The sequence below is a fragment of the Lissotriton vulgaris genome, unplaced genomic scaffold (assembly GCF_964263255.1).
Source record: "Lissotriton vulgaris unplaced genomic scaffold, aLisVul1.2 SCAFFOLD_803, whole genome shotgun sequence".
Lineage (NCBI taxonomy): Eukaryota > Metazoa > Chordata > Amphibia > Caudata > Salamandridae > Lissotriton > Lissotriton vulgaris.
Window position 1 is genome coordinate 656,479 of NW_028253292.1, and position 27,120 is coordinate 683,598.

At 45.8% G+C, this 27,120-nt stretch overlaps 1 protein-coding gene across 1 annotated transcript in view; it reads left to right on the plus strand.

Annotated features, from left to right (window-relative positions):
• LOC147661045 (leucine zipper transcription factor-like protein 1) overlaps positions 1-27,120 on the plus strand; it is a 393,806-nt gene that overhangs the window by 302,429 nt on the left and 64,257 nt on the right. Inside the window, exon 8 of the mRNA XM_086951370.1 lies at positions 8,519-8,695. Coding sequence (XP_086807496.1) covers positions 8,519-8,695 — 177 coding nt within the window. The remainder of the gene's footprint in view (positions 1-8,518; positions 8,696-27,120) is intronic.

Consider the following 27,120-nt stretch of genomic DNA (forward strand, 5'->3'; position numbering starts at 1 on the left):
CCCGCTATACGGGGGCCGAAGATGACGCACTCAATAAGGCTCAGGTCGAGGGATCGCCACTAGGCCTTGCCCAAGATCTACAATCTCGTTCTACAGCCCCTCATAAAGGCCCGGCTTCGAACATTACTAAAGAGCCTTCGGTTTCGAAACCGCCATCGGTCGATACAAAGAAATCGAAACCGACAGCATCTTTGCCGAAACCGAAACCGAAAGTGCAAGTGACTCTAGTCGGCTCCAAGGCCTCAAACCCCTCGGAGCCAAAGAAAAAGAAAGTGGCCGTCGACGTCGGAAAACTCAAGAAGGTCGTCGAGCCGATGATTGGGGCACCGAAGACCAAGGTCAAGGCCGTCGAACCACCAAGGCCGACGCCGAAGGGAGTCGATTCGCACAAAAGGCTCAAACCGAAAGACGGGATCGATCCTCGGTCAAGGCCTACGGACAAGTCGAAGACTGGCTCCAAGGACCCTGTCGAGTCGACGCGCCCCAGTCCATTCATAGCCAAGGAAGTGTCGGAGTCACTCCAACGCATCAAAGATAAGGCTACAGCGGTCGGACCAAAGAAGGCCCGACGCCGAAGCTAGTCGGACAAGTTCAGACCGCGTCGACACCTATCAAATTCGGGTTTCCACCCTCGGTGCGTCTGAAGATGTTCGAGCCAAAACAATCTATCGGCGCCACTAAACAAATGTCGGCGGTAATGGAAGCTGCAGAAGAGCCTGAAGACCAGGAGCCGAGGCAATTCATCGACTCGGAAACTGGTAGACTGTCCATATACAAAAGAAAATTAATGCCAGAAACTCCCATGGAATCATATAAGATTCCCTTGAAGAAGAAGAGAGTTTCTACAATATCTCCAGCTCTTGTGGAACCCCTCCATCACTATGGACAGGAACCTCAAAATTTTTCGCCAACATACTCAGATGTGGATGCAGGGGATGATGAACATGAGGATGACCTTTATCATGTGGACACTGATCCTGATGATCAAGACCAACAATGGACGGACCCTGCTGACTCAAGGGATCCGCAGACTGGCCCGGCCACTCATGTGTACAGTGTGAAAACATCTCCTACTGAGGACACAACTGCCTTTAACGCCCTTATTGAAAGGGCAGCCAGTAATCATGACGTCGAGCTACATGCTGACCCTGTGGATGAAGACTTTCTGGTCGACACCTTTTCCACTTCAGAAAGGGCAGTCAAAACCCTACCCATGCTCAAAGGGGTCCTCAAGCATGCTGGTGACATTTTTAAAGACACCACTAGAGCCAGGGTGTTAAACCCAAGAATTGAGAAGAAATATAGACCGGCCCCTGTGGACCCTCCTTATATAAGGGGACAGTTGCCCTTGGACTCATTGGTTGTTTCTAATGCACGTAAGAGAGCAAACTCCCAGACTACAGGTGATGCTCCTCCTCCTGACAAAGAGTCAAAAGTTATGGAAACTTCGGGAAAAAGATTAGCTGCGCAGGCGGCTAACATCTGGCGCATTGCCAACACTCAGGCACTATTGGCCAGATATGACAGGTCACATTATGATACCCTTGAGACACTGTTGCAACACCTACCTGATCAGTACAAGGAGGGGGCAGAACTACTCATCCAGGAGGGAAACTGATAACCAATGCTTCCATCAAGTGCGCTCTAGACGCAGCTGACACTGCAGCCAGGGCCATCAACACTAGCGTTATGTTAAGGAGACACGCCTGGTTGAGAATTTCAGGATTCAAACCTGAAATACAAACTTCTATCCTCAATCAGCCAGTTAACCCAGACTTCTTATTTGGACCTGAGGTTGACACCACCCTTGAAAAACTTAAAAAAGACACAGAGACTGCAAAGTCTATGGGGGCTCTGCAGTCACAGCAGTTTCGGGGTGGCTCCTTTCGTCGCTCCAATACTAGGGGCCCCTCAAGAGGCCAGTCAACACAAAACACACAATACAATAAGGGAGGTACACAATCCACCTACAATAAGAACAACCGGGATGGATATCGTGGCAACAACATCAAGGGCAGAGGCAGAGGAAACAACAGTTCCGGGTCCTCTGCCAATACCAAACAGTGACGCCCTGTCACTGCCCCCGACCATATAACACCTGTCGGGGGGAGACTACAACAGTTCCTGCCAGTCTGTAAATCCATCACCACAGACAGGTGGGTGAGAAAGATTGTACAGTACGGGTATTGTCTGGAATTAACGTCCACTCCACCCAACATCTCACCAAGACACCGTCCTATGTCCGCAGAGCACTTACACTTATTGCAGCAGGAGGTCGTCAGCATGCTTCAAAAAGGGGCCATAGAGCTCGTGCCTGTAGAAGACCAAGGGTCGGGGGTGTACTCTCTGTACTTTTTAATACCCAAAAAGGACGAGTCTCTCAGACCCATACTGGACCTCAGGCCTCTAAACAGTTACATTCTGTCAGAGCATTTTCATATGCTCACCCTACAGCAGGTTCTGCCGTTACTCAGTCAGAGAGACTTCCTCGCAACACTGGATCTAAAAGATGCGTATTTCCATATACCCATACACCCATCACACAGACAGTATCTCAGGTTCACTATTCAACATCAAAATTATCAGTTCAAAGTCCTCCCTTTCGGAGTAACGACGGCACCCAGGGTGTTCACAAAGTGCCTGGCGACAGTAGCAGCACACCTCAGGAGACAGCACATACATGTCTACCCTTATCTGGACGACTGGCTTATTCAAGCAAAGACGGCCCAGCAGTGTGCCAGGCACATGTCCCACACCATTCATCTTCTTCACAGTCTGGGATTCTCACTAAATTATCCAAAATCACATCTTCAGCCTGCCCACATGCGACAGTACCTGGGCGCGACAATCAACACTCTGGCAGCCAAAGCTCAGCCAAATTCAGCGAGAATAAACAGCATGCAATTGCTGATACAAAAATTCAGACCTCAGCACTCGCTTCCAGCGAAAGTGTTCATGCAGTTGATAGGCATGATGGCCTCCTGCATTTTCATAGTCCCGCACGGTAGGCTACACATGCGTCCGCTTCAGGAGTGCTTAGTGTTGGTGAGCGGTCGGGCATTCAACTCTCTGCATTGGTGGAACCCACGAAACCTTTGCAAGGGCCGACCGTTCCAAGAGCCTGTGCCACAAATTGTACTGACGGCGGACGCGTCTCTCCAGGGATGGGGAGCTCATGTACTCCACTACACAGTGCAGGGACTATGGACAGCACAGCAAAAGAAGATGCACATCAACCTTCTGGAACTGATGGCAATCTTCATGGCGATGAAAGCTTTCAAGGTACACTTGTGCAACAAGGTCGTGTTGATCCGGACGGACAACATGACTGCCATGTACTACATACAGAAGCAGGGAGGAATACACTCTCCACAGTTGTCTCATCTGGCTCAAAGCATGGCCATTCAGAGGAACATCTTCCTCATGGCGGAACACCTCCCGGGCAAGGACAACCAGATGGCGGATCTGCTCAGCAGACACAGCCACCAGATGCACGAGTGGGAGATACATCCATCAGTGCTCCAACCGTACTTCCAGCAGTGGGGTCATCCACAGATAGACCTGTTCGCCACAAGGGAAATCGCAAAATGCCAAAGCTTCGCAAGCAGGTTCCCACATCCACAGTCGCAGGGCAATGCGATATGGATGAACTGGTCAGGCAAATTTGCGTGCGCTTTTCCCCCAGCACCTTTGATACCGCTGGTGGCACGCAAACTATGGCAACACTCGATGACCCTCATCCTGGTTGCTCCAATGTGGGCACGCCAACCATGGTACACCACGTTTCTAGAACTATCCGTGGTACCGCATCAAAGGCTACGCCTCACACCCAGGCTTTTGACGCAGAGCCATGGCGACATTCAGCATCCAGATCCGCAACAGCTCAACCTTGCGATCTGGCTCCTGAAGTCCTAGAATTTGGCTACCTCAACTTGCCGCCAGAATGTATGAATATCATCAAGGAGGCAAGACGGCCCACAACCAGAGCATGCTATGCGGCTAAATGGAACAGGTTTGTCATATATTGTACCAACAATGACATTAACCCACTGGATGCATCTATTCAAAACATTATCTGTTGCATTTATACAGATGTAATCTAGCGTACAGTTCCATTCGTATACATTTATCCGCCATAGCAGCCTATCTTCAAAACAGGCAGCAACTCTCATTATTCAGAGTGCCTGCCATTAAAGCTTTTATGGAAGGACTTAAAAGAGTGATCCCTCCCAGACACCCACCATCACCAGTCTGGAACCTGAATGTGGTCCTCACCAGATTGATGGGACCACCTTGTGAACCTCTACACTCTTGTGAGATTCAATTTCTGACCTGGAAAGTTGCTTTCCTAGTAGCCATTACCTCACTGAGGAGGGTTAGTGAACTCCAGGCACTAACCATTCAAGAGCCATTCATACAGGTCCACGCAAATAGGGTTGTATTACGCACCAACCCTACATTTATGCCTAAGGTGATTTTGCAGTTCCACATGAACCAGACCATAGAACTGCCAGTTTTCTTTCCTAATCCAGAAAATGTTGCAGAGAGATCCCTACACACGTTAGATGTCAAAAGGGCTCTAATGTACTATATAGACAGAACAAAGGATTTCAGAAAAACAAAACAGCTCTTTGTTGCCTTTTCTCCACAACACAAAGGCAACCCCATTTCCAAAGCAGGGATTGCCCGGTGGATCGTTAAGTGTATACAGATTTGCTATGCTAAGGCTAAACGCACACTAACCATTCCACCACGAGCACACTCTACACGTAAGTTAGGAGCGTCCATGGCTTTCCTGGGGAATATTCCTTTAGAAGAGATATGTAAGGCAGCCACTTGGTCCACCACACATACATTTACGAAACACTACTGCGTAGATGTGCATTCTAAACAGCAGGCAGCTGTAGGACAGGCTGTTCTCAAAACTCTTTTTCAGACTGCTGCAGCTGGCACGGGCAGCCGCCGCTAACAGGAGGGACTGCTATGTAATCTATGCACAGATATGAATTCAGCAGCCGACATGCCTCGAACCGAAAATGCTACTTACCAGTATGCATCTGTTCTTGGCATGTAGGGCTGCTGACATTCATATCGCACACCCTCCTCCCCGGTGCCTGTAGCAGCTGTAGCATTCAGAATCACTCACTGTATTACACTCCATCTCTGCCACAATGGCGAAAAACAATCTGAGGATGGAGAGGATGCCCATGCACACTGTAGTCCAGGGGAGGAGCCACCTATCTCGTGATATTTCGAAGACTCTTCCAGGACAACAATGTGCAATCATCTGGACCCAACACTAGGCGGCGATCTATGCACAGATATGAATGTCAGCAGCCCTACATGCCAAGAACAGATGCATACTGGTAAGTAGCATATTCGATAGGCGGTGACCTTCTCAAACCTCTTTTTTTCCAGTTACCACTTGTCAAAGACTTCCTGCAAGGGTTAAAGAAAGTATACCCTCCAGTACGTCCTCCTCCTCCCTGGGAGTTGAACCTGGTGCTATTGAAGCTAATAGGTCCACCTTTTGAACCCATTCATAAAGATACTTTACAACATCTTTCGTGGAAAGCAGCTTTTTTGGTAGCAATCACGTCGGCTCGCAGAGTGAGCGAGATTCAAGCTCTCTGTTCCTCTGAACCCTATACGGTGTTCCATTTGAATAGAGTGGTGCTACGGACGCATCCATCTTTCTTGCCTAAAGTGTGTCAGATTTTCATGTAAATCAGACCATTTCTCTGCCCCCTTTCATTCCCAATCCCTCTACACCAGCTGAGAGGGCTCTGCATTCTTTAGACCTGAAAAGAGTTTTAAAGTTCTATCTAGATAGGTCTAAGGTTATTAGTCACTCTGATCATCTCTCTGTTAACTATGGATCGATCAGGACAGGTCATGCTGCCTCGAAGCGTTCTATCTCAAGATGGATCGTTTCATGTATTAAACTTGCTTACCAGCTGGCGCAGAAGCCCTTGGGAGTTTCTCCCAGAGCGCATTCCACCAGAGGGAAAGCTGCGACTGCGGCTTTCCTCACTAATGTGCCCATGTCTGAGATTTGTAAGGCGACGACCTGGAGGTCCGTCCATACATTTACCAGACATTACTGTCTTGATTCTGACACGAGAGCAGATACCCAGGTAGGGCAGGCCCCCTTGAGGAATCTGTTTAACAGCTGATTTGGGCTGTTGTGATTGGTCTTTTTAAGTTGGGTCATGTACTTCTCATTTACCTGCAGGTGGTTGATGGGCTTGCTATTCTATTCAGTGCTTATGACTATTGATAAGGATCCTGTGGAAGAGAAGGATAAGTTACTTACCTGTAATCCTAGTTCTCTTCCAGGGGTATCCTCATCAAAGTCATAAGCACACCCGCCCGCCTCCCTAGGTAATTGAGAGATGCACGTTTCTGACTTGTAGTTTAGCCCTGACTTCAGGGTTATGCAAAGAACAACTGACCTAACTGTCACCCCTGAGGCATGATGGGAAGCCTGGAGTCATGGCTGCCTTAAAGGCACGGTGCCAGTTTTAACTGAAAATGCTTTCAGTTTTCTGTGTTATTCACTTTTCAATGCAGCTTATGGCTGACAATGTCTTTTATGAGCAATTTGCAGAATTTATGAGTTTTTACTCATTAAAACACAAAGTTCAAGGACTATTTGACCAAATGTGTTTTCTTTTCTTTTCTAATTGCTGTACATATACAAGTGTTTACATTGTCTAGCCTTGGGTTTGGAGCTGCATTGGTGTGAGAAAAATGACATATGTATTTACATATATTTGGAACGAGATACATGTGTTTTTTACATATATATTTTTATATTGTTTCTGGGGTCCCGCACATGGGCGAGAATATTCAGTGCTTATGACTTTGATGAGGCTACCCCAGGAAGAGAACTAGGATTACAGGTAAGTAACTTATCCTTGTTACCTTTCAAAGCTACAATCATTGCAGAACGCAGCAGCCCGCCTACTTCTAAAAATTCCCAAATGTAGCCCCATTCCAAAGAGTATTCGGGACCTTCACTTGCTGCCTGTTAGGGAAAGAGGGAAATTCAAGGTCCTGTGCATGATATACATGGCACTGCAATGTACTGGCCCTCTCTTCTTTCAGAAAACCTTTGCTTGGAATGCCCGAGACGTGAGCTTTGATCAGCCGCTACTAAATTAGTAGTTATTCCTAAATATTAAAAAGGCTAATCGAGGTTTGGTAGATGTTTCTCATATTTATCCTGTAAGCTGTGGAGTTCCATGCCTTTCTCACTGACATCGCAAATGAATAGGGGCTTTTTTTAGGAAACCTACGAAGACTTGACTTTTTGTCTCCAGAACTAAGTAGGTCTCCTTTCGTTTTCAGCTCAGTTCTAGGACGCTGGCGCCAAGATGCCTCGGCATTCGCACGCTTTAGAAAAATCTTACTTACTTACTTCGTTCATACCTCACAAATATTACCTTACACTCGTGCTGGGAAATCTGAGGAATGGTGACTCTTTAGCAGAGGAGTGCTTCAGAAACTGCAATCTGGCTACAGTTTGGCCGTTTTTCAAATGATGTGAACGGCTAACAATGCTAAGTGTTTAAGGTATAGTGTACAATGCTTTTTCTTTTTATTGATTATTAAATTTACTGTGGGACTCCCTCATTGACTACGAAGAAGATTCAAGCATGTGAATCAATGAAAAATATAATTACTGGAGAGCTACCTTGTGCAGGTAACTTGTGTTTTTTCATGCACAATGCCTATTTGTTGTATACATCATCCAGTATCACTTTGGGGGTAACTAATGCTTTTCACAGCGACCCCCTTACAAACAAGCGTGTGTCGTGCTATCTTTGAATGCAACCCACCTTCAGTTGGTAACATTAATTGATGAGAATTAATGTCCTGGTATTTAAATGGCTAGCAAAAGGGCAGCTTTGTTTCTTTCCCCTGCTCCTTGACATATCATTTCAAGAAAATGCCTATCGACTTGTTCATTTGGATTGTGAAACCATAATAAATACAGTTGAACTGTTTTTCAAGAATCTTTTCTCATTGTTTAGAGTGAATAGGGAATAAGTGGCTTAATCCCCAACTCATGGCAAGTGGCAATTTGTAGATGGGGTTAGGAGTGCATTATTAACATGGTATAACTGATTATGTAGCTCTGATGATGCCTTTTGTTGGACATATGGAAATAGGCCATTTTTAATTTATTTGTTCTTTTTTTTCCACGGTTTAAACTCTTTCTGAAGAACAATTGTTTGTAGCCTGAACATCTTCATTTGCTCTCATTCAGCGATTTTCCAGATTGCCTACTAGTGTACTCTAGTTCACATGTGTAACAGTTGTGATGATATCTATTGTTGTACTGCCTGAAAAGTCTAGCCCTTTGAAGATAAAGCTGGATAGTGTATTAAGCTCGTATTTCCCATTTGTCTTGAAAGGAATGGAATGGCTAAACCAGTTTAGTTGAAATTATGTCGAAGTAGTGATGAAATATGTTCATAACTGATCATGCTTCTATTTATTTCTCTCATAGGTTTCGCACAACACACAGGAAATAAATAATTTGGAAAACACAGTGGCAGCTCTGAAATCTGACTTTGAAAAGTCTATGAATGACAATACAGCAAACAAGAAATACTTGGAAGAGAGCTTGGTGTCAACAAAGCATAACCTTTTAAAAGTTCAGGAACAGCTTGTCATGGCTGAGAAGGTCAGTTTGGTTTTGCATAGTAAAGATATTTCCCCTGTATCTGGCATCTGAATATCTGGTATAGTTAGAGGGAGTTTTCTGAAGCCCTCGTGTGTTTATGTTTACAGACTTCGCATCAATGAGTTACCACATTGCAATATTCTCATCAAAGTACTACACCAGCCATGTTAGGTACAGCTTTCAGAGTTGTATGTCAAGACACCAGCAGTTTAGCACCTAAATTTACTTAAAAGGTTTGATGTGGTGTTTCTCCCCATTCTATTTTGAATATCTAGAGATGTATTTTTGTTAATTATAGCTAGTGATGTATTTGTTATACTGTAGCCCAGGACTGGAATTGACCTCAAACAAGAACCAGGTTGGCATATGTAATGTCCTAAACAGCTTCTTGCCAAATGGTTGAGCCACAGAACCTGTGGTGGGGCAGACAAAGTGTCCGTCAACAAGTTTCAAACCAGATGGGCAGTGACTCCTCACACTTGTGGCCTGTGGCTTATGGTTCGTAACACAAAGACTGAGAAGGATGCTGATTTCAAGACAATACTTACAGAAGGGTTTGCCCTTGTCAACTCAGTCACATAGCTGTACTCCTGTGTGTAGTCATGCAGAATGTTTCAATCAGAATACTTCTGAACATAGAGCAACCCATCCACCTTAGTGGTTTTGTTCTTTTCTGTCCGATCCAGTGTCAGGCAAACAAAAATCAAGCAAGATTTTACATTATCCAGGATGACAAAAATATCACACATCCAAATAACATGAAAGTTCAGAAAATTCCTGAGATTACACCAGCATAATATACATTTCACTCAGGCCTAATCTGGATTCATCTCATGAGGTATCGCTGAGTTCCATCCCTCTGCTGCAATCAATGCGGCTGGAGGGCGAAGGGTTCGACCTCTATTATCAATGATGTACAAGCACCCACTAAAAGTAGCGTTAACAGCAACCATCATGCCAATATTGTCAAGCCTATGGTTTATGGGGAGCGAGTTCCATTCCCCTCAACCAACAATTCGAAGGCTATTAAGTGCATCTTGCTCAATACAAGATCTATGGTGAAACACAAATTCTATCTAGAATGCCTCATTCAAGTAGAGGACCCTGATATTGTTTCCTTACCGAAACCTGGGCTAATGAAAACAGTGATCCTGACTGGCAACCTGCCTTACCTACTGGTTATTTGCAAACAAAACAGGTGATGGACCGAATGTGGATCAATGTCACACATTCACCCCAGTCCAAAGATCTGGGCCCAAATCCATCGTTTTTTTGCACTCCACACCACCCTAGGTTAGACAATGGCGATATGCAAATCAGCTCTGACCCTGTGCCCCATGGGAACAGTCCAGTCCGAACTACAAAAGCCATGTCCTTCCCAGAACGGAATCAAGCATCCGAGGACCGGACCGGTGTGGAGTGCCTGGGACCCACGTCTTTATTACCTACTGGTTATGTCATTGCCAACATTGACAGGAAAGGGGGAGGAATAGCAATAATTTATTGTTCCCTTTTTACAGTCATGATCTCCGCTGAGTCCTTAGTAGGTGCGGAAGCTATGTCATTTCTTTTACAATCTAAGAATTTAGAAACCTTTGCTGGTCTACTAATTTAGAGGCCCCCCTGGCCCCAGATCTCCGTTTTCCCTTTCCCTTCAGACATTCCTGGAATCCTGCACTGATACGGATAGCTTTACCATCCTTGGAGATTTTAATCTTCATCTGAAAGATAACAATAACTCAGATACTATCCATTTTCTTGATATTCTTGCTAGCTTTGGATTAAAACAAATTGTGTGTGAACCCACCCATATAACAGGACATACACTTGATGGATTATGTACCAGTAACCCTAGGATGGAAGTCAACATGGTCGCTCCTCTTCCTTGGGCTGATCATGCTGCGGTGTATTTTACGGTAGTTTTGAAAACAGTAACCAACCAACGGAGATCTAGACCTCTGGTGAGGAAATATTGTGCATGGAAGGCAGTAAATAAACACGATCTAGTGTCTGCATTTGATGCCAGGCCTGTGATTTCCCTTGATGCAAATCAAGCAGCCATGGAATTCCATAATTGGCTTAATAAGGCTTCTAATAAGATAGCCCCAGAAAAAATCCTAAAAGTACAACCGAAAAAGGTTTCGTCCCCATGGTACTCTGCAGATCTTAAAGCAACTAAAATTAAATGCCGACAAAAAGAGCGTGCCTGAAGATCACAATACGATGCCACACAGAAGAAGCTTTCCTGTGCGGCTCTTGAAGAATATAAGAAAGCAATTATCCAGGCTAAAACTGCTTTCTTTACTGTTAGAATTCAAGAGGCGGTTAATGTCCCTAAGGAACTGTTTTCAACAGTTACTGCACTAACGAAGTGTCCTCGGGATGTAATCTTTACCCCCAACCAAAATTTCATACACAAACTAGCCAGATTCTTTCAGAACAAAGTCCAGTTGGTGTAGAATGAACTCTCCAGAGCAGCAGATGACATCAAGGGAAAAGACCCTGTGCAGTCTACTCTCAGGGTTGGGGAGCATGGTCAACCCCAATTTTCAATTCTGGCAGAAGAAAAAGTAGCAAACCTGCTGCTACAAATTAAATCCGGTTCCCCTTTGGACCCTTGTCCTCCGTCTATATTACATCGGCCCCAGAAGAAATCCGTTCTGTTTTATCCCCTGTGCTAAATACAATCTTTTCCACAGGAGTCCATCCCTCACAGTTGAAAAAGGTCTGCATCCGTCCCCTTCTAAAGAAACCAAAACTGGACCCACTAGATGAAAAAACTATTGTCCAATCTTCTGCTTACCGATCCCTGCCAAAGTGCTGGAGAAGGCCATGAATTTGGAGATAACAACATATCTAGAAACTTACAACATTCTGGACAATACCCAAGATGGCTTCCGTGTAAATCATTCCACGGAGACAGCACTGATTATGGCTGTGGAAGAAACACGCAAGGTTATGGACATGGGTGGAAGGGCCATACTGGTCCTGCTTGATTTAACAGCAGCCTTCGATACCGTGAGTCATCTGGTGTTAACTCAAAGGCTTCAGGACATTGGTATCTCAGGTACAGCTCTTGCCCTATTGTCCTCCTTTCTTTCATCTAAAGAACAAATTATCCATTGGGATGGACTTCAGTCGGAGGAATTTTTGCTTCCGGGAGGAGTCCCTCAGGGCTCTGCATTATCCCCCACTCTTTTCAACATCTTCGTTGCCCCATTGGCAAAACTAATAAAGAGCTTTGGCTTTACGCTGGTGTCATACGCTGATGACACTCAGCTGATAGTGCCTGTAACCCAGGCAGCGGATGTCATGGCAGTGCAATTTTCTAACTGTATCTCGGCTTTGATGACCTGGATGAACTCTAACTTTCTAAAATTGAATACCGAGAAAACGGAAGTACTAGAGTTTGGTCATAAAACCTTGATCTGGAATCAACACTGGTGGCCATCTTCAGCCGGGGTTTGCCCAGTACCAGAAAATAAAGCCAGAAATCTCGGCGTTATGTTTGACAAAGAACTGGATTGGGCTACCCAGATTAACCAAGTATCATCTGCTTTTTTTAATGCTAAAAACGTCTGAGAAAGATCCTCCTATTTATTCCTCTCATTCTGAGGAAAACAGTGATAATTGCCACAATTCTTTCGAGAATTGATTATGGCAACGCTCTGTATTTAGGAGCAGGTGCAGCACAACTGGCTAAACTGCAATCAATTCAAAGCACGGCAGCCAGAGTGTTGCTCAATTTACCTAAACACCATCCCACTTCACACTCGTTAAAACAACTCCATTGGCTCCCGGTGTGGTGGCGCATCGAGTTTAAATCGCTCTGCCTGGTTCATAAAGCCCTGTTTGGCGGCGGGGCAGAGGATGTGCAGTCCTTGTTTTCCCGCTACACACTAATGCGCGATCTAAGGTCGGCTACTCTCGGGTTGGTCAAACTTCCCAAGATAAAGATGGGGAGGAAAACGTTTTTCCCTCCTCACAGCTAGGTTATGGAACTTAATTCCCGGTCACCTGAGAAAGGTAACTAATCGAATGTTGTTCAGGAAAGAAATTAAAACCTGGCTTTTTACTCAACGTTAATTCTGGTATGCATTGTGTTCTGTTCATTTTTCTCTAGCGCCAAGACGCCTCGGCAGTAGTGCGCTCTACAAGTATTTTAATTCATTCATTCATTCATCTTCTTTCATTAGCTAAGTCCGGACTCATGTTCGCTCCGTTAAGATCCATCTGGCCACAATCTCAACTTAGACGTTCTACTGGCGGCCCATCTCTCTGCTCCAACCGTTTGGTCAAGCAATTTTTAAAAGTTCTTTTCAGGGCTTTTCCGCCCATCAGAGCTCCTCCCTCTGAATGGAGGCTTAATCTGGTTCTATCTCAGCTCATGAAGCATCCATTCAAACCTGTGCACAAAGCTGAACTTAAATATCTCTCCTGGAAAACTGTGCTTTTATTGGTGCTTACCTCTGCGAGGAGAGTAGCAAAATTCAAGCATTTACTATCAAACAACCATACCTAAGGTTTACCAATGACTATGTTCTCTTAAGGACGAATCCTACATTCATTCCAAAGGTTCCATCTTCTTGCCATCTTAATGAGCCCATTATTTTACGTACTTTCTTTCCCAGTCCGTCTACCCCGACTGAGAAGGCCTTTCACACTTTGGACATTAAAAGATCCCTTAAATTCTACTTATCACGAACTGTATCCATTCCGAAGTCAGATCAATTGTTTGTATCTTATGGTGGTCAAAAACCAGGTACAGCAGTGACGAAGTATACAATTGCAAGATGGATTGCATCGGCGATTCAATTTTGTCACTTCTAAGCTGGAAGTCCTTTGTCTGTGCAGCCTGAAGCTCATTCCACAAGGGCTGTGTCATCATCGGCAGCGCTTTTTGGCAGAGTGCCGTTGGCGAAGATTTGCCGTGCTGCAACCTGGAAGAATGTGCACACATTCACACGGCATTACTGTCTGGATTTAGCTAAAGAAACTAAGTCAGCTGTTGGTCAAGCAGTGTTACGCAACCTTTTCAAATAAGGTAGGACTCTTTTGAGAGGTGACCATTTTGTTTCATGCTTTTGAATGCCGTCTCTTTAAATTGTTAATGTTTCTAATGTCTCTCTCCTATGATGTGGCATATGTCTACGATTATATTGGACAAAGTGTCTAATGTGGTCTATATAATAGCCACCATCTGCTAAGGGACTAGGATTTTTTTACTGCTAGCTATTCTGATTCAGGCGTGTGAATCTATGAAAGATACCCCAATACTGGATAAGAAAACGAGTTACTTACCTGTAACTTCAGTTATCCAGTATTGGTATCTTTCATAGATTCACATGCAACCCAACCTCCTCCCTGTAGAGGCTTCCCTTATTACTATGTTATACTTACTGTCACTTGTGCTACGTAAATCTGATGGACTTGCCTCTCTGTGGAATGTTCTAGAGAGTGCTAGAGCCGGATTGGCTGGGTTCCAAATTTGTTTTTTGTTTTTTTACAAAATGACAAGGATAGGCTAGTGTAGTGACCTTCTGATAGATACATCTGCCAGTGGATTCCTCACCTCACAGTGAAGTAGTGTGGCTCACTGGTTAGAGGCGGCAGACCCGAGAGCAGAGGACGGCCCGGGACCAGGGTTCGATTCCCAGCGCGGCAGGTTTCTGGACCAGGGTCAGCGGACTCGATAATTCTCTCGCCTCGGTGCCCACTCTGATCAGCGATCACACTCGGCAACTCTGGGCATTAGCTTGCCTCATCTTCACTAACGGCCCCACCAGACCGCCGGGGATGCCTGGTCTCACCCTGGAGATACCCATTAAGGGACCATCTCTCAGGGAAGCCAGGAAGGGTTTCGCAGCGGTCGAAGCGCCTTGGGACCCTACGGGTAAGTAGTGCGCTATATAAATGCCAATACATTTACACATTTACCTTGTGAATATCCCCTGCGCAGCAGCCAATCGGAAACTTTTGTAGCTCTCCACGCCGGCGAGGTCATGGACGACGTCACAGAGGGTACGACTCCGCTCGCGACCCCGCTGACGTCACTGGATCCATAATAGGGCCTCGTCGGCGTGATGGCGTCAGTTCCCTTTTTTCCACGCCGTCTACGCCAACGGTTTCTTGGGACTCTCCGTAGTAACATTGTTATTGTAGTTGTTCTTGTCTGTTCTTCTCGTTTCCTTTCGAAGATGTCTGGGAGAAAATCTGGTTTCAAGCCCAGCAGGGAGTACGGTAAGCAGATGTCCATCACTGACCCGCACGTGGATTGCGTATGGTGCTTATCTTCCGATCACGACGTCGATGGATGTGCCTGTTGCAGGAGGATGACCTCTAAGGCATTAAAGGAAAGGGAGGCAAAGTTATTTATTGCCAAAATGAAGAAGAATAAAAAGGCGACTAAAACAAGATCGAGATCGAGGTCGAGATCTCGTTCCGAATCCAGATTGGGCTCGAAGTCGGCGTCGGGACATTCGAAGTCGAAGAAACATAAGAGAAAGAAGCACTCTTCGAGGCATCACTCTGATAAGGAACCGGCGCCGAAGACATCTTCTCCTCGACGTCACAGGGGTGAGGTCGATCCTTCTCATTCAAATCCAGTCCCGCCAGAGAAGGAAGTGTCTCCTGAAGTCGAAGTCTCTCGATCACCGACGCCGGCTCCTCGGATTCGGTCCATTCTTCGGATCCGGGTGAAGCCGAGCCAGAGCAAGAAGACCAGGAGCAGCCTGAAGAGGTTCCTTTGTCGGCGCCGACAGGCCCAACTCCAGGTACACCGGCTTCAGAGCCGGCGCCGGGGAATTATCCTCCTTTCCCGGCTCCAGGTCAAGACCCATCACACTATCTTAACGCTATGTATGGTGTCTTCGCAAGGGCCATGTACCCCTCTGGTGCGCCTGCGGGCCCCATGGGTCATTTAGCCTACAATTTGGGTGTTCCTCAGGCATATGCCCAGGCTCCATTTATGCCCTTCCTTCCAGCGACGCCGTCCTGGACTTTTCCGGCGCCGAGGGCTCCGGCGCCGTATCGAGAATCTCTGGCGCCGTCTGTTCGTCCTCGTTCGGCGCAAGCGGCGCCGTCGGATCCGCGTTCGACGCCGGTTCCGAATCCGATGGAAACGGTTGTGGATCCATCGACTCCAGTCCCGAGGATCCGCTCCAGGAGGGAGGCCCAAAAAGTTGTGGAAGAGGAACGCTATCGGCAGGAGATGGAGGAAGGTGAACTTCCTGATTCTGAGGACTATTTTGCAGAATTAAAAGATGCAAGTGGCCTTGATGTTTCCCCTGAGTGGGATTTTTCTCCTGGTTCAGATGCTCCTTCAAAGAAGGTAGCCCCATATCACACAGTTGTGAGGAAAGCTGCTGAGTTATTGGACATTAATCTTCCTTCCACCGAGTTTAAGTCCAATCTATTGACTGAAGTGTTGCATTCTCCATCCTCAGTGACTGAGCCTTTGTTACCATTTAATGAGGCAATTCTGGAGCCAGTGTTGGAGGTTTGGAAGAAACCTTTGTCTGCACCTGCAGTCTCCAGGACTGTGGCACGGAGATATAGGGTGGCACCGGAGGATCCAGAATTTCTGTCAGCTCACCCTTCACCTGAGAGCCTTGTAGTTCAGGCGGCTTGCTCGAAGAGGTCTTCAGGAGCTTTCCCTCCGGTTCCGGCTGACAAGGAGTCAAAACGGATTGACCAGTCTGCTAAGAAGGTGTTTTCATCTGCGAGCATGGCACTGAAATCATCTAATGCAACTTGCTTGATGGGAAGGTATATCCATGCCTTGATGGATTCCTCTAAACAGTTGCTGCCAAAACTGTCTGATGGAGACAGGAAAAACTTTCAGGAGGTTTTGGATGATACTCAGGCTGCTGCGCGCCAGGTCATTCAAAGTGACCTGGATACGGCTGACTCGGTGGCTAGAATTATGGGCTCTGCAGTGGCTACAAGAAGGGGAGCTTGGTTGAAGTATTCAGACTTTTCTCAGGATGTGCAGGCTACTTTGTTGGACTTACCATTTGATGGTCAGGTCTGTTTGGCAAGAAGGCTGATGCCGCTCTTGAAAGATTTAAAGATTGTAAGGCCACGGCAAGATCACTTGGCTTGCAGACCCAATCCAGAGGCTCCTTTCATAGATACAGAGGATGTGGGAAGTCATCCTTTCGTTCGCAAGGGCAGCCTCGTCAGCAGAAGCAGCAGCAGCAACAAAATAAGCTGTATAAATCTTATAGAGGAAGAAACAGAGGTCGTTCACGAGGTCGTCAACCCTCCTCCTCCTCTTCCTCTACCTCTCCTCCTATCGCCGCAGCAAAACAGCCCTAGATTCCCCATTCCCAGTCATGTTGGTCCTGTGGGGGGTCGGCTTACCCATTTTCTGCGGGATTGGGAATCGGTCACTACAGACCAATGGGTTCTCAATCTTGTGGCAAATGGGTATGCTCTTCCCTTCAGGGAATTCCCTCCAAATTACCCTCCTTGTCAAGGGGCTTGCTCAGAGATACATCTCCGTCTCCTACAGGAGGAAGTTCTGACCATGTTAAAGAAAGGCGCAATAGAGGTGGTTCCAGAGCAGGAAAGTGGCCAGGGATGCTACTCCCGGTATTTCCTGATTCCCAAGAAAGATGGCAGGCTTCGCCCAATCCTGGATCTCAGGATCTTGAATCTTTATCTGAAACAAGAGAAGTTCAAGATGCTTACCCTTGCGCAGGTTCTTCAGGCGCTGCTGGAAGAAGACTGGATGGTGTCGCTCGACTTGCAGGATGCAGTATTTTCATATTCTGATCCTGGAGTCGCACAGGAAGTATCTCCGTTTCACGGTGGGGTCGCAACATTATCAGTTTGCGGTCCTTCCGTTTGGAATTACTACTGCACCTCGAGTTTTTACCAAGGTGATGGCAGTGGTGGCAGCCCATCTCAGGAGGGCGGGGATTCCTGTATTCCCCTACCTGGACGACTGGCTGATCAAAGCAGAGTCTGCAGAGAAGGTGCTCCATCATCTGCAAGAGACAACTCAGTTGTTGTACAGGTTGGGTTTTTTGATAAATGTACCCAAGTCTCACCTGGTGCCCTCACAGCGCAACCTGTTTATAGGGGCAGTACTGGACACTACTGTTTGTCGAGCATTCCCTCCTCCTCAAAGGATTCTCGACATTCAGGAAATGATTCCTTTGTTTTACAATGGAGCGGTCGTTCCAGTCCTGAAGGTCCTTCGTCTGCTCGGTCTATTTGCTTCCTGCATTCTGCTGGTCAACCATGCACACTGGCACATGAGGGTGCTCCAGTGGTGCCTCCGCAGGCAGTGGTATCAGCACAACGGAGATTTCAGGGAGTCAGTGAGGATCTCCAGAGAAACTGCAGCGGATCTGTCTTGGTGGAGCGTGGAGGGCAATCTGTCTCAGGGAAAGCCCTTTCATCTGCCTCCATCGGTTGCCACAGTAATAACGGATGCCTCCACTCTAGGGTGGGGTGCTCATCTGGGGGATCTGGAGATCAAGGGTCTTTGGTCTCCAGAGGAAAGGTTGCTTCACATCAACCTTCTGGAATTGAGGGTGATTCGTTTGGCACTCAAGGCCTTCCTCCCTTCCCTTCGCAGTCATTCGGTTCAGGTCCTGACGGACAACACGACCACAATGTGGTATGTCAACAAGCAGGGAGGAGTGGGGTCGCATCTTCTCTGCAGAGAAGCTCTGCGTCTCTGGTCCTGGGTTCAGGACCACCAGATTTGTCTGATGGCAAATCATCTGGCCGGAGTTCTATTTTCGCGTGGACAGTCTCAGTCAGCAGTTCTCAGCCGGCCACTAGTGGAGGCTTCACCCAGAGGTGGTTCGTCACGTTTTCCGGACATGGGGAACTCCTCAGGTGGACCTTTTCGCCACTCACGAGAACGCTCACTGCCTGTCATTCTGCAGTCTCCAGTATCCATTGCAGGGAGCTTTGGGGGACGCGTTTCAGTTGAGTTGGGGCGCACAACTCCTTTACGCGTTTCGTCCCATACCCTTGTATCCTCGGGTTCTGAGGAAGATTCGTCAAGACCGGGCCCAAGTTATATTGGTCACCCCGGATTGGCCAAGAAGGGTGTGGTAGACAGATCTTCTCCACATCTCCTCGTGCCCACCGCCCTGTCTCCCTCTCAGGGCAGATCTCCTCTCTCAGATGGAGGGGCAGGTTCTACACCTTCACCTCCAGACCTTACACCTTCATGCCTGGAGATTGAACGGGGCAACCTGAATTCTTTTTCTCTCCTGCCTGATGTGGTGGATGTAATTCTTTCGGCCAGGCGTCTTTCCACCAAATCAATATATTCCTATAGGTGGTCCAAATTTGTTTCCTGGTGTGGAGAGAAATCTATTGACCCCTTGAGAGCTCGTTTGTCCAGCATACTTCAGTTTGCTCTTTCTTTGGCCCAGCAGGGTTTTGCTGTGGCGACTGTAAAAGGTTATCTATCGGCCTTGTCGGCATTCCTTTGTTTGCCGGACCAGCTGTCTTTATTTAAGTCACCTATTGTATTACGTTTTATAAAAGGTCTTACCAAGAAATTCCCTCCAACTCCATTTATTGTGCCCCAATGGGACTTGAATCTCGTCTTAACCTACTTGATGGGCTCACCCTTTGAACCATTACACAAGTGTCCCATGAGACTTCTGTCTTTTAAGATTGTTTTTCTTGTAGCAATTACCTCGGCAAGGAGGATAAGTGAGCTGCAAGCTCTAAGTTCGAAACCCCCATTCCTGACTATTTATGCTGAGAGAATGGTACTTAGGACCAGGGCTGCTTTTCTGTCTAAGGTGGTAACTCCCTTCCATCTGAGGCAGTCCATTACCCTCCCTACCTTTTATCCTCCCCCTCACACTTCCAAGGAGGAGGAGCGGCTTCACCGTCTAGACCCTAAGAGGGCGGTGAGTTTCTACCTCGATAGGACTAAAGACTATCGTGTGGACGACCAGCTTTTTGTTGGATTTGCTGGCTGTAAGAAAGGAAAAGCGGTGCACAAGCGCACGCTGTCGAGATGGATTATCCTGTGTATAAAGATCTGCTACGCCCTGGCTGGTAAGGAACCTCCAGAGGGTATAAGGGCTCATTCTACTAGAGCAAAGTCTTCAACATCTGCTTTGGCTAGAGGTGTGCCTGTAGAGGATATTTGTAGAGCCGCGACTTGGGCCTCCCTCCACACTTTCGCGAAGCATTACTGCTTGGACACTGAGGTGAGGAGGGACGGCCACTTTGCGCGCTCTGTACTCCAGGATTTCTTGGTATAGCAGAGTGGACACCCTCCTCCGGGAGTGGGGACTGCTGTGGGACTCTATTCACAAGGTGAGGAATCCACTGGCAGAAGAACAAGTTACTTACCTTCGGTAACGCTTTTTCTGGTAGATACAGTATCTGCCTGTGGATTCCTCACTGACCCACCCGCCTCCCCGTTGTCCACTCTTCTATACCTGCTAAGTGTCATATTTGGAAAAGTTTTTTAATGAATGTATTTATATGTTCATACATATTGCATTGGTTTCACACTATGTGTGCTGTTTTGAATACTGTGTACTATGTAGGCTATTACTGATTATGTTGGTCCGTCCGTGTGCCTCGGGGGCACGGAAAAAAGGGCGGAACTGACGTCTTCACGCCGACGAGGCCTATTATGGATCCAGTGACGTCAGCGTGGTCGCAAGCGGAGTCGTACCCTCTGTGCCGTCGTCCATGACCTCGCCGGCGTGGAGAGCTACAAAAGTTTCCGATTGGCTGCTGCGCAGGAGATATTCACAAGGTGAGGAATCCACAGGCAGATACTGTATCTACCAGAAAAAGCGTTACCGAAGGTAAGTAACTTGTTCTTTTGGTCCATTGTAGCCTATTGTATGATATTTTACTACTATTGTATATATATTTTATTTCTACCGTGAGACTCCCACCTCGATGGCGGGGATGATTCAGGCATGTGAATCTATGAAAGATACCAATACTGGATAGCTGAAGTTACAGGTAAGTAACTTGTTTTCTTCTGCATCGTAGGATTTATTTATTTTATTTATTTAATTTATTTTATTTTTTGCATTTGTATGGCGCTCAGCTACCCAACAAGGGTTTCCCGGCGCCTGTGACAGTGAGTTGATTAAGGAAAATGCTGAGTTGGTTGATTAGCACAATTGTTTCTGAAACAGCCAGGTTTTTACGTGTCTCCGGATTTGGTGTAGCTATCCTCTTTCCGGATATGCAGGGGGAGTGAGTTCCACAGAATTGGACCTCTTACAGTGAAGGATCTACCGCCAGTTCTTTGAAGTTTGAATCTAGGAACGGCGAAGTTTGAGGCCAATTGGGAGCGGAGGTTTCTTGTAGGCAAGTAGGGGCGGGCTAAAGCTTGGAGATAGGAGGGAGCCGTTTTATGTTTAATTTTGAACATGTAGCTCAGGGTTTTGAAGCTGATCCGATGTTCAACCCTGAGCCAGTGAAGATCGTTCAGGTGTTTTAAGATTCTTTCAGCCTTTGGAATCCTTCTTAAGAGTCTTGCAGCAGAGTTTTGAATCATTTGGAGTCTCTTAATTACTGCTAAGTTAGAGCTGAGAATGAGGATATTACCGTAGTCAATACGCGATGTTACTAGAGCGTTTACTACGGTTTTTTGCGTGTCAGGGGGCAGCATCCAGATGATTTTCTTTAACCATTTTATTATGGTAAAGCATAGTCCTGCGACTTTATTTGCCTGCTGTTTCATAGACAGAGTATCGTCTATGATGACCCCTAGGTTTCTAACCTGAGCAGCTGGCAGGGGAATGTTACCCAGCTCCGGCAGCCATAGGGAGGGGTTCCAGAGTTCTTTGTTTCGTCCTAGTAGGAGTACCTCCGTTTTGTCCCCATTTAAATTTTAGCTGGTTGGTAGTCATCCAGCTAAAAAAAATTTGAAGTCCGGTTTTGAGTATGGAAGGAGCTGACGGGTTTGCTTCGGAGAGGGAGAAAATGATTTGGGAATCGTCAGCGTAGGTCATTAACGTTAGGCCTGCACCATCTGCCAGATCTGCCAGTGGTCTGAGGTACAGATTAAAAAACAGTGGGCTCAGGATAGAACCTTGTGGTACTCCATGAGGAGCAGGGAAGATGTCGGAGCTTGCGATACTTGATTTAATCTGAAAAGTTGTTTCGGAGAGAAAGGACTTGATCCACTGTAAGGCGTCCTTGCGAATGCCGTTATTCTCTAGGGTGTCCAGAAGAATTTTGTGTGATATGGTGTCAAACGCCGCACTCAAATCTAAAAGAATGAGTGCGACCGTTTGACCCTCATCCAGCAGTTGTCAAATTTTTTCCGTCACACCCAGTAGGGCAGTTTCTGTGGAGTATCCTGCTCTGAAGCCCGACTGTGAGGGGTGGAGGAGATTGTTGTCCTCTGAGAATTTAGTGAGGGCGGAGTGTATGTGCCTTTCCATGAGTTTGGAAAAGGCGGGCAGCAGAGATATGGGTCGATAGTTCGAGAGAACTGTGGGGTCGGATGATGGTTTTTTCAGTAGTGGGGTTACCACTGCATGCTTCCAGCTTGATGGGACGATGGAGGCTTGGAGGGAAGCATTGAGCACATTTGTTATGGCAGTCAAGGGGGTGGGATCAAGTTGTTTTAAAATACTCACAGGGAGGGGGTCACAGGGGGAGCCTGATGAAATGGATTTTCGGGCGGTTTTTAGGGAGTCCATCGTTACCGGGGGCCAGTTTTCCAGAGTGTTTACTTTGTCTGGTGGTATGGGGATATCCTGGTGTGGGCAGTTGCCGGGGGGCCTGGTCGTGATGTTGATGATAATATTCTCAATCTTGTCATTAAAGAATGTCGCAAGGTCCTGACATTGGTTTTTTTTTAGGGGATGGGCAGTAGCCGTTGTTTGGGCCCCAGCTAGGTCCTTTAATGTGTTGAACAGAGTCTTTGCTTTGTTTGTGGCATTATTGATGGAGTTTGCCACGTGTTGGGCCCGTGCTTTAATGCAAGAGGAGTGATATGCGTTTCTCGCCTTATTGTATGTAATCTTTTTTTCAGGGCAGTAATCTTTGCGCCAATTTCTTTCCAGTGCTTTACATTTCGATTTTTCAACTTTGAGAAAGTCATTGAACCAGGGGGCTGGGGGGCGGTGGAAGTTTTTAGTTGCCTTCGGTAGGGGGAGGCATTGGTTGACTGCGTATTCAAGCCATTGGTTGGTCGTTACAGCGAAAATTTCCACGTTCTGATCCTGGGCGGGTGTACTAGATGTCAGCACTTGATTCATTTTTTTACTATCAAGTAATTTCCAGTTTGGGGTTTGAGGATTGTATAGTATTACTGGGGGAGGAAGTCCTAGCTAGACTGAAACTGACAAGGTGGTGGTCTGACCAGCATATGGGACTGGTTAGGGTCCATTTTAATTCTGGGAGATTTGTGATTATGGGATCAAGAAGATGTCCTGCTTTGTGCGTGGGGCCGGAATTGAGGAGTGACAAGTTTAGAGCGATTAGGTCGTCTAATAGATTGCGGCAGGCTATGTTGGTTGGGTCCTCAAGATGCAGATTTAGATCCCCTAGTAGTGTGAAATTCTTATAGTCTAGCAGAAATGGCGAGATATAATTTGCTAAGCTAGCCGTCCAAGTAGAAGCGCAAAGTTCGGGTTCAAAGTAATTTGAAAAGAGGCAGCTTCACAGTCTGGGATGTTCACTGGGAGCATGTTGCAAATGAAATCTTTGCAGTATATGATCGCGATACCCCCACCCACTTGACCTTGTCGGTCTTTTCTTGCTATGGCATAGTTGGCTGGGAGAGCAATTGCTACATCTGGGCCAGAGCTGTCATGTCATACAGGATCTTCACTGAAGTCATAAACTCTTGAATAATTCCCTGTTGTTTTCACGGACCCCGCTGCACCGATACATAACTGAATCTCATGCAGACAGCATGAAAAATATGTCTTTGAATCAGAAAACGTATGCATAAATCTGTTTTTGGTTCATGGTGGTGTCATTTTTTCTCTATACTCTACAATTATAAACCTGCAAATTATATTCATATTACCATAATACAGCATATTTTAATTGAAACCCAGGATACATAAGTGTTTTACTCCGTGAACATGAGTGCAAGAAATGCGGCTTGTTGGCTTTCTTTTGGCAGACAGAAAAAGGAGGCTATCCATTTAAGAACCTGGGAAGTAGTTCTGCACAGAATGCCTCGTATTGGCAGTTGCCTCTCACTCAGTTCTTTTTTTCAGGCTCATAAGAAAAAGATCACAGGAACGCTGCTGATGTTTGTACCTCAAAATTGCAATTTCTTTCTTCCATAAAAGATTATTCTTGATTTTTCTCTCCATGTCTTTTCGGCCCTCTGCCGAGTAAACCTATTTTCCATCATTTGCTGACTGGATTTTAGTCAGATTGCCATCCCTATTATACAAATACCCATCATGTGGGAGAGAGAAAGCTATTACAGATATTCACAAAGTCTTTGTGGCATGTTTATCTTCCTCCCATTATGTTAGTGAGTACGAGTAAACATATCACATCAGCCTGCTAGAACTGAATGCAGTACATCTAGCCCTGAAATCTTTCCTTCATTCCGTAGACTCATTTAAAGTATTGATACAGACAACACCACATCAATGCATTACTTAAACAAATAAGGAGGTACAAGATCAAGTCACCTGTCCCTTAAAGCACAAACAATGTGTCACTGAGCATTAACCAGGGGACTCAGCCTGACTGCAATGTACATTCCATGGAAGTTGAACTAAAAAGAAGATTTTCTCAGCAGGTACAATGTGAAAAGTCACAAATAGGTCTTAAACAATGTAGTTCTTTCAACTGTATTCCAAGAATGAGGACTCCTAACATTAGACTATTTGCCACTGCAAATAACAAAGAATCGCAAGACTTCGCGTCCAGGACACCAGAACACAACTCGCTGGGCAAGGCTCTTTTGATCAGTTGGTCAACTCCATTTGTTTGTAATTTCTCACCATTTCCACTGATGCCAACAGTTTTTTTTTTAATTTTCTTTTTTATTGTCCTCATACCACCCTTGTATGCAAACTACAACCATCCTGTACCTCCCCAGGCTATTCCAGCCCGTCCAGTAACCTAGTTGCTAGTTCCACGCAGGTGTAATCATAGGACTAATACAATTAAGTTCTTATTGTGCCGTTCCAATTCAGAAAGGCCTCCCAGGTCTTAGAATGCGCATTAGTCTCTGATTCTATGTCCATTTTACAGGTACTTTTTGCCGCCTGGAACCAGTCTATCCCTAGGGGTTGTACGGCTTCCGCCATTTTTTACAAATCTCTCGCCTAGCAAGAAGAATCAAATTGAAAAGCAATGACTGCTTGTTATGTCCCATACCGACTATGGCAATTCGTTGTATTTTGGCATCCCCTTATACCTATCAAAACGCATGCAGCTGGTACAAAACCAAGCCGCTTGCTTGATTTTCCATCAACCCAGGAACCACCATGTCACTCCGCTCCTGAGGAAGCTACATTGGCTCCCGATTACTCATCACTGCGCTTTCAAGGTCTGCTGCCTCATTTTCAAATCTTTAAATGGAAGAAGTCCTACATTTCTGAACAGCCTGATTATAGGGCATGAACCCACACGCTATCTGCGCTCAGCCCATAAGCAATTCCTGTCCACTCCCTCATTTAAATTGAAGCGTGTAGGCGGTGTGAGGTTTGCTATCCTGGCTCCTAAACTTTGGAATTCTCTTCCTTCTGGAACATGTTTCTGCATCGACCTCCTAAGTTTTAGAAAACTCCTTAAAACCTGGCTGTTTCGACAGGCTTATGAGTATTTCCTTAGGGCACATGTATCTATCAGGGTAGCGCTATGAAACCATCCCGGTGTAAGCACGCTATATTAATTCTTTTTAACATAACATAAGAAAGTTAGACCGTCTCTTTGTTAACTATGGTCCATAACACACTGGTTTCTCCTCCTCTAAAAGGTCCATCGCTCGATGGATAGTGTCTTGGATTATGTTATCTTATCAGCTAGCACACAAACAGCTCCCTGGCAAGCCGAGGGCTCATTCTATGAAGGGGAAAAGCTGCTACTACAACTACGCTTAAAAAGTAACTATTCAAGTGATATGCAAAGCAGCCACATGGCATTCATTCCACACATTTGCACACCATTACTGCTTAGACTCTGATGTTCAGGCGGATGCTCAGTTTGGGCAAGCATCCCTTGGAAATTTATTTGGGTAATACATGATTAAAAACAGTTTTTTTTTAATATGTTGGTATTCCTCCGCAGGGGGGTTCAGGGATGGGCTTGCTACTCTATTCAGTGCTTATGACTATTGATGAGTATCCCCTGGAAGAGAAGGATAAGTTACTTACCTGTAATTCTAGTTCTCTTCCAGGGGTATACTTATCAAAGTCCTAAGCAACCCTCCCTCCTCCCCAGACGAATACCATGTCTATAAGGATGTATATGTTACTACATGTTATGAATACAATGTTATATGCCGTCAAAAAGACCTGACCTAACTGTCACCTGTGGGGCATGATGTGAGCCTAGAGGTCTTAAAGGCACAGAGCCAGTTTTTTCTGATTGTTCTATATGCAGCCTCTCTAGGCTCATCTGCCTTTATGACCTTGCCTGTTTTCCTTTGAAAATAAAGGCTATGTTCAAAGACAAGTTGAAGGCATGAACATTTTATTTTATATGTTTCTTTTTAATGAAAAAAATGACAATATAATATTGGCATATCTGAGCCTACTAATATGATTTAGGCTGTGTATATGTATATATATATATATATATATATATATATATATATATATATATATATATATATGTATATATATATATATATATATATATATATATATATATACAGTCTTCACAACCTCCTTGCGGCGAAATGAAGAGATGGACCCAACAGCGTGCTCAGGTTAGGCAGTTTTTATTTTGTTAAACCTCTCAGCGGTGGCGCGTTTCAAGCATCAAGTGCTCTTGTTCATATATATATATCTATATATGGTATATGCATATATTTCTATTATTGCTCCGGGGTCCCCACACGTGGGCGGGACTATTCAGTGCTTATGACTTGACGAGTATACCACTGGAAGAGAACTAGGAGTACAGGTAAGTAACTTATCCTTCATAGTATGTGTGTCTGTAGATACACATGCTATGAAGGATAAGTGGCATCTAGTCTTGGGCTCAGACGCTGCTTGCTGTTGTTGTTTAAAGAAGTCTTTTTCAATCACAAAAGTACCATGTAAATCCTCCTTTACTTTGCAATGTGCATGGGCATTGACTCCATTGTTAGATTCTTTTTCTCCCCCAATGGGTTCCGACGAGACTCCTCGACACGCCATGTTCTATGTGTGTTGCTCTAGGCCCGCACAGTAAAACTCCCACCACTGTCTTTGTTGTAAACTTTTCTGCACCCATGCTCAGTTTCCCTGTTTTCTTTTACCCTTTATAGA